Below are 14,309 nucleotides of genomic sequence, written 5' to 3' on the forward strand. Positions count from 1 at the left end.
AGAAAGAGGTGTTGTTCAGCTTGTAGGGCAGCACAACTGCTTCCACCCACCTCCATCGTCATCATCATATGAAATTACTTTTTGTCACAACAAAAAATAGTGGCTGGTAAAATATTTGAGTGGCTGGTAAATTTTTAATTTCCACCCCTGGTTACAATACAATAAAAAATGACCTTTTCTATTAAAAAAATAGAACAAGAAATAAAATGTGAATACCACACACAATTTCTACTTTTATGTACATTTTACTCAGAAATTTATCAACCAGTCTGTAATAACTGATAAATAATTAACTATGTCTTTGAGTTTTGTATTTTTGGGAGTGTGTCATTACTTATATGATGTTTTGTAAGAGAGAAAGCAGTGTTCATCAGAAAAACTACAAGAGACATATAACTTTATAAGGTATATTGTGTGAATAGATCACATGAATTGTAGTTTGTTAAACTGATGAAGAAGCTTTTAACAATGAGAGATAAGCAGATTTATATCTCTGGATGGCTGATAAGAGTAAAATCACACGTCTTATGATTTCCTTTACAGTGGCTGAATCAGGATCATCTTCTCTGTCGCTGCCCGGTGCTCAGGTTGTGGCGTTACCAGCAGGAGGAGCCAGAAGACCGGCTGGATTCCTGTTCCTGTACAGAGACAGATTAATGTCTTTCTTTGCCTCGGTGCTCAAACAGGGACTGAAACAGCCACCGGTCGATCTGCCTGGAGGGTTCCCTGATTCTTCCAGCCTCCTGAGACTCAGCAGTGACAGCTACATGCTTCTGGTTTCCTGTCAGGGTCAGCCCAGCGTGACCTCAGAGGTGGACACCCTCTGCCACCCTGCGCTGAGAGAGCGAGCTCTCCGGAGGATGTCTGAGTCCGGAGGCCTGCAGGCTCTGATCGACCAGTGGGGCCACAGCAGTCTGGACGAGCTGGAAGCCTTCATCGACTCGTACTTTGAGATGGTGTGGGAACAAACCATGGGGTCATTTCAGGCCCCCGAACCCGACCGTCCTGCCACAGAGCAGGACTCTCTCAACAGGCGATTTGAAGGAGAGGAGGTGCTTTTATCCATAGACAGGAAACTTTCCAAGCTGGAGCTCCTGGAGGAGATCAGGGGGGATTTGGCAGAGCTGAGGCAGAATCTGGAGTGCAGCTGGAGAGCCATACAAGAACTCAAAATACAAAAGTGAAACGATTTAGGTTTAGAGCCTATTGTCCCTTCGACAAATACTACAGAGTGGATGTGCTTCTGAGTCCTTGTTGCATTTCCCACGAGTTAGCTTCATTAAAGTAAAGAAGTTAAGCATTTTAAAAGAAGTTTAGAAGAAATTACTTTTAAGGAAAAGTTCAAAAGCTGCACAAGAGTCAAGAATTCCACAAACCTTTCACAAGAAATAAAACTTTGGTCTGCAGATATATTAAACTGCACTTATGACACATTTTCCATGAGGTTCTTATGAAGAAACAAGGGGAGAAAAGGGCTCAGTTGTCATTGATTTAGTCAAATTAAGTTTGTATTAAAAAGTGCTGAAAGTGTTTCAGAAGTTCTCCACAAGATGGGGATGTTGTGTAACAGATTATCTATTTTCTGTTCACGCTGCAAACTTCACAGATTTAAAAACAGCTAAGATGAAAGGATAAAAGGATTTTATTAAACGGCTCAAACATGTGAGCATCTAAAACATTTTGTGTATGGTTTGAGTTTAGATTTATTTAATTTCTGGGGATTTAAATAAACGTTTTGATGTGGATAATTCTAGATATGTGCAATTGTTGTTTAATGAGTTTGTTTTTTATTTTTAGCAGCAAAGGTGAAACAGTGTGACTTTCTGAAAATGTAGTTTTTGTAATTTATTACTAAAAATTTATTTGCATGTTGCACTTTTAGTAGCTAATTTAACGCGTTAATCAAAGAGCAAACACTCCGATATTCAGATATTTTAAACATTCAGCTGCTAAGTCTTTTTCTTAGGAAATGTTCTAATTAAATAAAATTACTTAGCAGTATTTAGTTGCAGTTATAATAAGATCTGTTCAGATTGTATAAACTCTAAGGAAATTAACTTTTGTGGTATGTTTTTACTTCCTTTAACGCAGCAAACGTTGGACTCTGAGGAGGAAAGATAACTCCTTGCAGCCTCAATAATTATATTTTTATACAGCAGCACTAATTTGGAAAAAGACAGAAGTGGAAATGTTTCAAACAAAAATGATAACATGAAGGGCTGCAGCAGACAAACATTAAAGAAAATAAACTTCCTTTTATTGGCTTTCAAAATAAACTTATTTTCTTGTAAATAAGGACGAAAAAGACTTATTTAGTGTGAGCTGGAAAACATTTACAGCATCAGTCCTGTATTTAATTTACAGAACCATGAAGTATTTTACTCCACAGTATTATTCCTGTATTTTTAGGGTAATATTACTGTAAAATATGGGAATTAAACATATTTGTGTGAGTTTTTACATGGATCTACAACAGAAATGAGACCTTTTTGCTGAGTTTCTTTGTCTTTTTACCAGTTTTGTCTTAAAAAAGGAAAGAAAATATATCTTTTTACATTCTTTTGCATTTACTGTAAACTGATTTACAGCAGAGAAAATACATTTTTACACAATCTATTGCAGTTTCCAGTAGTTTACTGTACACACATTTTCCAGTTTTTGTGCACACACTACAGGAAAATGTTGTCCAAAATACAAAAAATCCTTGACAGTGCATATAAATCCAAAGGCAGACAACACTACAGGTGAGATATATTTGAAATCTAAGACTATCTTTATAACCCTGATGAGGTCTGGATATTTGAGTTAAAAGCAAAACTGAGCAAAGAGTCGAGAGGAAAACTGTTTCAGTGGAGAAACATAATAATTGTATGAAATGAAAGAATTCTGTGCAGCCATTAGAGGATTTAAAATGTTAAAATTAACCGTGTCCTTGTTAAAAAAAAAAAGTGTTTTCAGTTTATTTCCCAAAGCACAGATTAATCTAACAGCAGTTAAAACAGGCTTCTGTTTATTCTGCAGTAAAAACAGGGAATTTGTGCAGCTTTCATTCAAAACCGTTTTGTTTTTTTCAGGCTTAGACTTCGTCAAGGGCTTTCCAGAGAGTCTCCCAGAGATCCTCACACTCAGCAGCAGATAATAGGACTCCAGCAGAATAAAGTCTCTGCCTCCAAGGCTGTGCAGCTAACCACAGCTCTAATAACTCTTTTCTTGACTGTTTTTTGTTCTTTTCCTTCAAAAACAAAATTGTGAACTATCTGAAAACTAAAGCATCATATCTGTGTTAAATCTGCATGGAGTAACTTTGCAGGTTGGTGCAGAAATAAGAGCCTAAAGTCTCCTCCAGACTTAATTTAAAGGTGATATGAGAATGCTGAATGCAGTTTTTCTTGCACAGAAAATGTGCATAATATGATTTCTTTCTGGTTAGGGTTAGGGTGCTTTTGAGGACTTTCACTTTATGTTTGATGGCAAAGTTGAAGTTTTTTAGGAAGTTCTTTGAGTGAAATGCAGTAAAGATGCAATTTACCCCGAAACTGAATTATTTTATTAACTTTTGAGACAGTGTTTATTCTAGTCACAAGGATTTTTGATATTCTTCAGTCCTCTCAAAGATGGGGGGTGTTTTGGGTGGGAAAAAATACCTTGAATGAAAAAACCATCCCCCTTTTATGTGTGAATCACACTACATCTGAAAAGAAAAGGCTTGTGTTACCAAAGAAAGTTTAAAATCTCTTTGTTGTACCTCTGCATGGCTGATAACAGAATGAAAAGACCCTCTGGTGTGTCTGCAGCTTTTCTGTTGTGAGACGTAAACAAACTGTAATTTCCAAGGTTAGTGTGTGACTCAGAACCAGAGCGGAGACACAAATAAGAAGAAAAAGTGCGTGACGGTAAATCAAGAAGAATTGTGTCTGCATTGTTGCTGGCTTTTTATCAGCCACCATCGAAGACGAAGCAGAAATAATGTTTTGTCTGTACAGTTGGCAGAATATGTCCTGAACCAGTGGACGGGTTCAAATGAAAGCATAACTCAGTCAATTTAAAACACTTTGAGCTATATTTTGGCGTGGCAGTGGCGTAAACTCATCCCCACGTTACTCTTTGAGCGCTAACATGTCTCAGAAATCTCACAACTGTAACTGTAAGAGGATTTTAGTCTAAAAACAATAAAAGGTGGCGGGTGATATGCATTCTTTCACAGAATGCTGGGATTTTAATTACTTTCTGAAAGCACTATTACATATTCCATACAATTACATGTTGTGGGTTTTCAAAGCTTGTTGCCATGACTTATTGGATCATATTTAAGTCATTTCAGACACAAGAGTTCCAGTTCATAATATGATCAGTGTTTCAGATTAGAGTATTTTGGCCCAAAGACACGACAGACTACAATCATACCGTGCAATCAGATTAACAATCATGATAAACAAACATGTAAGACTTTCGGTCTTTCCTCTTCAAAGAAACAAATGACAGTTTCATCTCTGACAGCGTCTGAAGGGAAACAAGTCTGACTCATGGAGACACCAGGTGATTTTTTGAAGTTGGACTTGCTGAAAGCATCAAAGCAAGCAAGTTGTTTGTCTGTAATCATGGTCTGTTTTTCTCTATCAGTCTTCATTTTGGCATTTTCTCTTTTGCATTATGCCTCTTTTGAACATCATTACTCCTTCTGTTCTCCCTCCCTGATGTCTCATCATCCATCTTCCTCTGTTGTCAGCGTGTCATTCCTGCACTCTGTCCTCCTGCTGCTCATTCTCCGTCTCTCTGCCATCCCATCCTCTCTGCAGGGCTCCATCTCGTAGTCTGTAATCCTTCTCTCAAATCAAATCGTGGCCACTCAGCCCTCCCTGCTCATTACAGGAGGTCTGTAAAGAGGGAGGCGGCGCAGGAGAAATGGATCTCCCTTCTCTTCCTCTGTGTTGTGGAGGCTGTTCAGGAGACAATTCTGAGCCCACATCCATCTCCATTAGCAGGACAACGCAGACCTCCTCCTCCCCCCTGCCCCGCATCACGTTTCACGTTTCACTGCCTGCTATTTATCCAGGTGGAGAGAGAAAACTGGGAGGAGACACAGGCAGAGGTCGGGATCCAGGGTGGAGAACAAGCAGAACAGGAAAGATTTAAACTTATTGAACAGAAATCTGTTGTTCTCATTCTTCTGAGTGGAAAGACTTTTCACAAACTGACATTAATTAGCTCATGTATTCGTTTCCAAACAGCACGCTGGCCTGCAGAGACGGGATTATTAAAAGGACGTCACTGTTCAGTTTGGATCTGTGACCTTTGCTGCCAAGAACTTTTGGTTTTGTTTGAACAGATGTCACGAAAACAGCAACACAAGTTTGAACGATAAGACCCAGTTTTATTATTCTTTTGTAACAATTCCATTTCAGCTTTTAGACTTAACCCGATCTGTTCATTGAGAGGTCGTTCAAAACAGCAGCAGGATAAACATCTTTACACATATTTGTGTGAAATGTACAAAATCTGTAGCTATATGTTATGGATTTTGTTTTGTTTATTTCTGAAAAGGGATTTTTCAGATCAAACATACTTTATGGTATTATCCAAGATCACAATTGTTCCTTTTTCTGTTTGAAAACTCTGAGCTCATAAAATAAAGTTTTCTAGAAAAATTGATAAAAGTGGATAGATGATGTTATTTGGTAATTAAGATGTAAAAGAACATCGATACGCAGCTTTTACATTCAGTTCTGTTTGTTTGTTTCTTGCTCTCTGTGCTCAAATAAACTGTATCTTCCATTTAAAGCTGCTCTCATCCACATATTTTTCTGTTTTTGTTGTCACACCATCTTTTCCAGTCTGAGAACCGTTCAAAGCACTGCCAAGCTGATAAAATCTGTTTTTTTAAAGCACAGATTCATCTGACAAAATCCTGGTTTTCACGAGTTAAAGACAATATCTGTGCTGTGGTTTTGTTTGTATCTACAGATACAAGGATTATTCAACAAGAAAAATAGTGAAAGAGGAAAATATTTACAAAGTTTTTGTTCTTCTTCTTTTTGCTGTGCCTGTATGACGAGATCTGAACTTTTTATTGGCTGAAGTGGAGCATGTTTCTGCAGGGCGCAGGCACAACTCAACATAAGCTTCCAGTTTTGATGGTTTAAACACAAGCTTTCAGTTTTTATAGTTAGATTTAAAGCAAGGACTAAAGGCATACACTTTATCTGTAATAGGTCCCACAAATCAAGGATTTCATAGCACGCACGGCAGACAAGAAGACCCCTGAGGAAAAATATTTCTTCTGAATGAAGCTATCAAGGTAAAAAAAAAGGTCTCATTTTTTTGTCCACTCTCGAAAAGACAATTTATTGTTGACAGAGTAAACTGCACTGTTTGTCAATTAATGGTGTCCAGAAACGCACACTGTAAACTGTTGAAATTTACCCAATAAAGTTAGATAATACTGTTCAAAACATCTGTTTGCAGTGCACTCATTTGATTTGAACTCATTCAAACACAACACAGGTTTAAAGATCAATGAAAAGTCCTCTAGAAGGAGGAGGAAAATCCAGGATGAAAAGCTCTGATTCATCTTTTGATGGAAAACTGAAATAATAACTGGTGAAAATCAAGCCAAGTTTTTGTTTTTGGGTCCAAGGTGGATAGAAGGTTGTCAGAAGTAACACAGCTTCAGCTCGGATCGCAGGAATCAGGAACTACAGAGACCTAATGTGAGAACTTTTGCCCTCATTGAGTCACATTTAGCCTGTGGGAACAATTTTGCTGAAATGGTTCAGTAGTGGTCTGGCTTCCAACGTGGAGGTGATGGAGGAGCACGTGTCAGAAGTAAATGAGCTACATTTGGTTTGCTACCACCTGGACCAGACCAGTGCAACCGCATAACCACACACACACACACACACACACACACACACACACGGGCCTCCCCTATTCCATCTTCCCAAGTCCATGTCTGTCATTCTGTCCCATCAGGCCATGATGGGTCAAGGAAACAACCTCAAGGCCAAAGTTCAGGAAACAATTAAGGGAAATAACTACACTCCGGCGGGACAAATTCCAGCACCATTTTGGAAACATGTCTGTTTCTCAGAAGGTCTCACTCATTAAATCATTAACCCCACGACTGGAGGCCACAAAAGAGGAAAAACTAACACAGTTGTGTGTTAAAATTTTAGATGCCATCTGCTACCCAAGTGGTTTTTACAAGAGCAGAGAAAGCTGGAAGGGGAGTCCTCTGTAAATCAGCAGAGGCCCGGGAGCTGATCCTGGGACTGAGCTCTTCTGGGCAGAGATCTCTGAGGTTGTTCCTGGATCTGTTGGAGCTGCTTTTCTAGTCTGGGGGTCAAAGTTCATCGACGACGGCTGGCACTGATGAGCACAACTTGAGGTTGGTGCAGTGGTTATGTCGCATGGCTTTAATGCAGGAAGGTCAGAGGTTCAGTGTTTAAACCCTGGTGCAGCTTCTGAGCAAACACACACACACACACACACACACACATATACGTACATATGTGTAACTATAGCACTGACTGTCATGTTGTGAAGGAACGAGCAATGTGGGTTCACCTTGTTTGTGTTTGTGCTGCAGAAAACAGAGGTCACAACGAAGAAGAACTACCTTAAAAAAATAAAATAAAATAAATCTTATTATGGATTCCCTGCAAGCAGGTTGGAGCCCTTAAACTCCAGTAAGTTTCATTTATCGTCTGCTTTCAACTGAAGCTGAAGAGCCCTAATGTAGGCTGTTTTTGAATTTGAGTAACACTGATTATTGATTACAGATAACAAATACTGATAACTGCTTGTGAATTAGCCTCAAAGATATGATGAAACTGAGAAAAAAAAGGTAAAAAGTAAAAGGAAGGCTGCATAAAATGACGCAATCAACAATTTATGCTGCTAGAATTCACTACATCCTGATCCTTTTAACATTTAATAACAATAAAAAGTCAGACATTTATTAAAAGACTAGTAATCTTTAGTCTTTTATCAGTTCCTCAGTGGAGAAATCGGTGATAAGATCCCTGTAGGATCTTATTGTGGCTTTGAGAGTTCAGATATGTTTAATGTTAATTCTATTCATATAAAGTGCTGATCAGGTTTATTTCTTCATGCCTCCACACAAATAATAATAAAACCCCCTCATGTGGAAATAGTTTACGACCAGCTCGCAGCACGATGAGTCATTCTATATGTTCAGTTTAAGACGTGACAAGCTGAAATTTGATAACCATTTATTGAAGGGGGGTAAAAGTAATAAAGTGCTTATTTGCTGTGACACATTAGCACACTCAGAGAGGTTATTTTATACATGATGGGATTCATCAATAAAATCTGGCTTTGATTCAGTCGTTAACGTTTCGCGTGGATGACTTTATTCGCCATTTGACATTGCAGCCAGAGGATTTTTTTTTGTTTTTTTGTCCTGAGGAAGAAAAAGAATGGTTGAGTGAAGAAACCTGAGCTCTGCGGCTTGAATGACAACAACATAAAGGGATGTAAAGAGGTTATTGAGATGCATGCTGTGTAAAGACAGATGTGATGGTGCCTCCTGCAAAACGAGATAATGGGAAAAACAAGAACAGGAAAGAAAACCAGGTGAATGAATACAGATTTATGGTTTGGAGCCAAGAATTATGGTAAAAGGACATGTACAGTTCATTACAAGGATTCTTACATAAACACCCACACACACACACACACAACGTAATGTTTGTCTTGCGTCTGTGAGGAGGATTTCCAGGACATTAGAAAGCAGGCCACGGATGCTGGTTGAGTGAACATGACCGGTTATGGACTTTGATCACAGCCAATGAGACAGAAAGCAATGATGGGATGGAAACGCAAAATGACCGCACACCTAACAAACACATGCACAGATGCACACACGCCTCTATTAATGCTGCATGTTGTTGGCTGCAATAATACAATCAAATCAAGATGAGGAAAGACTAAAATGTGCACACAAGTCTTCATGTTCAAAAAGCAATTAAAGCTTTAATTAGTCACATTTATCTAATTTAACTGAGCTAGTTGAGGAAGTTCAGGTCACATTGTGGAGGGAAATATTTCCTGGAGGATCAAGTAATTTTGCTATTAAATATATTTAATGTCATTGCCAGGCTGTTAAAAAAAAAAGATTTTACAGACAGTGAGCTATAATTTGGTGTGTTCTCGCTGACAGTGAGTCACATCTCATACTCCAAGCGCTAACAGATCCAGAAAGATATCACAATATTACATGATATTGTGAATAACATAATTTTAAAGGTTTGACTGAAATGGTGACATCTTTGTAAGATGATCTCAGTCTAAATCTCTGGCTTGAAGGATGTCGAACCATAATCCCTCCTTTAAGTAATGTTAGGCTTTTAATTTACTTTACAACTTTTTCCTTTGTCGATGCTGTTACTCTGCTGTTTCCTTCCTTGTGTGGGGATAGAGATGCATCTAATGGTCCGAAGAAAGCTCATACAGACAAAAGAAAGTGTGAAATTAGATTCTCCTCACTGATTAATAGCCTCCTTATTCCCAGAATGAGCTATGCAAATATTGTATTGCCTTTTTGGTCTAAACAATGACCATAGACACAATCTGGAAATGAAAAAAAACCTGAATTATACAACATAATAGTCAATTTTTTTAGATTTATTCAGTGGAAGTAGCCCATCAGGTGTTTGGCATTCTCATGAGGAGCAGGCAATAATCTCAGGTTTTAAAACCACACAACCCCATCGATATCCCATCACCGACAAATTGAGTAAAGCAGCTTTTCTATTTGAATGATTATTGTGGTTAGCTGAAGTGTCATTGTGAGCAGGATGGAGAGAAACACTTAAGGAGGCGGATAAGAACTACTTCGCTCTTTACAGCAGATAAAAGAATGATCTTACTTTTCCTCCAGGGAGATAAAAGGGTCAAAACTGTCTGAAAACGATGTTCTGAACTCGTCATCTTTTAAGAAACAGATGAAGAAATTATTTAAAACAACTGAATTTGAGCCCAAGACTCTGATGGTCACAGGTGAAGAGTTTTATGTAGGAGATAAAATAAGTTAAAAAGACCTTTCTTTCAGTTTTGAGCTATAAATGAAGTCTGTGGGAGCTCTGGTGTTCACTCATCTGGAGGGATCGGAGAGAAAATCACAAATCCTTTAGCAGCGACAGACACACCGAGTGAAGAAAACAAAAATATCCACGTTTTGATGGATAATTTGTTTATGTACCAAAAAGGTTTAGACATTTTTAGGCGTTTCAAAGGTTTTGGTGACATCACCAACTGTCAGCTGAACGTTCCGTGAAAGAAATCTCCAGAAAATCGTAAAACTTAAACTGTGATTATTTAAGAACCATAATAATGGTAGTAATAATAATAATCAAAATGCTAATTCAGAGATGTAAAGTCCAACTTTCTGTGATCCGTTTAAACTTTGAATAATAATTTTACTCAAGTATGTCTGAGCTGTAGGGCTCCAAAGACGGCTGAGTTTCCTCCTTTTTTCCCCAAAATCCCATTGATTCCCATTGGTTTTTTTTCCCTCCCATGTTTTGCAGGAAAAAAGACACTACAGGGGGGGAGCCTGGGGAACCCGACAATTTTCTCTCTTTTATTGCAAGCTTCTGGGTAAAAAGAATGAAACGTACGTATGAACTAGAAGCTGCAAAAGAGTAAAAATATATACGTATATATGACCAAGTTGGTTCACTGACAGTATATTCTGTTTAAATGCATTTTACATTAAATAACAAACTGACTTACAATCAAAAAGGCGTTACAGAATTTTGCCTGAAAACACAAACTTCTCAGGATTTATTCAAGCTGAACTTTGTGTCTTATGAAAAAAAAAAAAAAAAAACTTTAGTGGAGTAAAAAAAAAAAAAAAATCAAATTTCACCTTCTTTGAGTGCCTCTAATTTAATTTCTAAGAATCCACTTTGCCAAAGGGGAAAACAACCATTACCCATTTTTTTTTATTAGGGGGGGGGGGCTTTAACCAGCGTCAATCACTGACAGTCCTGCTGTTGCTATGGTTACTGCATGATAGCATCTTCTGCAGGGAAACAGTTAGAGGCAGCACGTCAGACAACTGGGAGAGATTTTTAAATTTATTTATTTATTTAAATCTATCCGGCAGTAAAACCTCTCCGACTTTAGGAGGGTTTAACTGGCAGTATTTTAGAATTAAATTACTTAAAAAGGTAAATTTAAACAAACTATTAGGTAAAGTTGTTTCAAAACATGCAACATTTCGCACAAACTTTTCTTTCTGCAGCTTGAGACTGTTGTTATGTTGCCCCCCAGTTAGTGGCATGCAGATATAGGGAATGATATTCATCCGTTCATTTTCTTTACTCACTTTTTCCTTTCAGGGTCCCATCTGCAGCAGTCTCTGTGTGAGAGGCGGGGGACACTCTGGACAGGTCACTAATCCACCACAGCTGCATAGAGACAAACAATCATTCAGATCTAGGGACAATTTAGAGCAGTGGTGTCCAATCTTGGTCCTGGAGGGCCACCATCCTGCAGGTTTTAGGCGTTCCTCTGCTTTGACACACCTGATTTGAATGGCTGAGGGATTAACAGGCTTCTGCAGAACCTAAAGATCTACTGAGGAGCAGAGAAACATCTAAAACCTGCAGGGTAGTGGGCCTCCAGGACCAGGATTGGACACCACTGATTAAGCGTTACCAATTAACCTAACACGCAGAATCCACTCAGAAAGGCCGGCAGCCGATCCTGTGACCTTCACTGCTCCGCTGAGCAACACAATAAATGGTGCAATATAAAAGTATAAGGCTGCAATAAACAAGATTAATAGCTAAATTCTGATAAAGCCTGGAATGATAATCTGATTCTTGTTATTTTCTTCAGCATTCAGAGATAAGAAGCTCTGGTTTTGTAATTCTGTCAATGATGACAGCTCGTCGTGATGTTTCACAATTTGTTCCTGGGTTTCAGTCACGTAAATCACCACTGAACTCCTTATATTATTGTCTGGTGGGAATATTTGCACAAGTCCAGGCAAAAACATTGGCTAATCTCACCTGAGGATGCATTCAGGCAAACCATTTCCTATTCTTCGGCTCAGTCGTTAAGGAGAGGCAGCTGATCTTGGATATGCTAAGAATCTTCCACACAGCTGTTTTTATGTCCAACTAAAATATGTTGCACCATCAACTTGAGACTCCTTTCATTTCGGGTCCAATACAAACACCTAAAATGCATAACACACTTGAATTAACAGCTCTGCTTGTAAGTCCTCGGAACTTCATCAAAAGTTTGGACGATCTTCGCCCGGGTCAAACCCGAGAAAAGCTTTATACGCTTTGCATGAGACGGATAAACGTGCTCCAAACAATCAATCACTTGGCTCTTGTTCACTTCCTGATTGCGTAAGTAGAACAAATAGTGCACAGGTCTGTGTTAGAAACATGGCTCAAGATCTGAGAAAATGTGTAGGAATTCAAACCGAGTCTGTATGAAACACAGATGTGTTGCTGCTGAAACACAGATGAGTTTATCAAAGCAACAAGACGGCTCTGCTGCAGCTTAAAGACAGCGTGCTCCGACCACTTACTCATTTCTTATCTGTATGCTGCTGAAGAGACAGAATGGGGATGATGTTACTAGATGGATAAAACTATAGCCCAGCATGCACTGGGAAAAAACTACCAGGGGAGGGGCACTGTAAAAAGGATGCCACATACTTTTAGCACATGTCCAAGCAGGGGAAAGTGCATCACCTGCAGCTGGTTACAGATCTAGAAACAGGAATTATTGTCGCAATTCAACCTTCACAAATCATTTGCAAATATGAACCACAAACTGTACATGTTGAAGGCTGGAATGTGGCCCGAGCAGCAGGGGAAGTTGTCTCTGCTGTCTTATATATTCATCTTTGGGCTTTTCCTCCTCCCTTTTTAAACTCTTAAATGTTTCCCGTGTCCTGGACATCACGCAGAAGAGGTTCAGAGAGAGGAAAAATGGATTTTTAAGTAAATGGTCCCTCAGGAGTCACTTAGCAGACATTTTTACAGCATTATCTCTGAGATCTGTTCAACCACAGTGTTCCTATATATCATGAATATTTATATAAACTGGATAAACGACATCTGAACGTTTTAATCCCCAAATTCCTGTTTTACTTTAGACCTGAGCGTCTCATGCTTTAATCATGAATTGTGTGCTTTTTGTTTTATGTGGCTTCCCTGCAATGAATAACGTTTCCCACTAATATGTTCAGAAAAGATTTAAGCTTTTTTTTTAATATTAAGACACATAGCTGTTCATAATTTACATATTCACTCTGAGCAGCGCTAAGTGATTTGCTTAGGCCTAAATTAACTCTGTGCTTTTTGAATTTGAGGAATAATTCGGATCTGCTGAGCAGAAAGGGCCATAATTTCTCCTCCTGTTACTTTCATGTGCTTTCTTTGCTGAATAAGCCTCCTGGGTGCAGCGCCTTTCAGTGACTCATGCTTACTACCTTCTTTTACAAAGCCAGCCCTTTTTCTTTCTCAGCTCAAAAGCAATTTATTGGAAACACACAAACTCTGGCCAAACTCAAAGCAGGAGAGTCCAAATCCTGAAGTTTCCCTCTCATCTCTGAGCTGGGTTGTTGAAAGCATTGATCTCAGCTGTAAAGCTACAGTACAGCGGACATTCTTCAGTGACGGCGCCGGAGCGATGACCTGCTGCTGCCAGCGGCTCACATGTGAAGCCAAGTGTGCGGCGGATAAACGGCAGATTCAAAGGCAGGACGGGCTACGGTGAGCAGCAATGGCTCACTGACAACAATTAGGGTGTAAACATTTATTAACAAAGCATCTCATGATTAATTTGTTGATAAGTAACTGCAGCAGAAAGCGTCGAGATATTTGAGGAGAAACTATAAAACATTTAGGAAATTTCTGTTTATGCATGCTGATCTATAATCAGTCAGGGTCTGTGCAGATGCAGTCAAAGTGTTTATATTTGGGTGAATTAGTTTAATATTTTAAATCTTAATTAACAAATACCACCTTTGTGTAGACAATGATGTAATTATGCCGTTAGCTCAGAGAGCTGTTTAAGTTTTTGTGGAAAACATGTCGTACTGAGATTAGAACAGTTTAAAACAATTTATCAGTGGCTTAAAAGGAACACATGAAACTATTTTAGGCTCCAAGTCCCTGAATGATGACACAGCTTCAATGTAAAAATGAAAGGCCTTGACCTTTGACCTCAGAGAGTATATTGATATTATGAACTGTAGATGATTCAAATCTTCACAATTTTCTGTCGAGGAACATTATTCTGAAATTGTTCCACCA

At 38.7% G+C, this 14,309-nt stretch overlaps 1 protein-coding gene across 1 annotated transcript in view; it reads left to right on the top strand.

Moving 5' to 3' along the window:
• The window catches only part of LOC108237825, a 7,654-nt gene extending 5,038 nt beyond the window's left edge, over window positions 1–2,616 (top strand). Inside the window, exon 5 of the mRNA XM_017419527.3 lies at window positions 544–2,616. Coding sequence (XP_017275016.1) covers window positions 544–1,184 — 641 coding nt within the window. The 3' untranslated portion in view covers window positions 1,185–2,616. The remainder of the gene's footprint in view (window positions 1–543) is intronic.
• The last annotated feature ends 11,693 nt before the right edge of the window (window positions 2,617–14,309 follow it).

This window comes from Kryptolebias marmoratus, linkage group LG12, assembly GCF_001649575.2.
Source record: "Kryptolebias marmoratus isolate JLee-2015 linkage group LG12, ASM164957v2, whole genome shotgun sequence".
Taxonomy (NCBI): domain Eukaryota; kingdom Metazoa; phylum Chordata; class Actinopteri; order Cyprinodontiformes; family Rivulidae; genus Kryptolebias; species Kryptolebias marmoratus.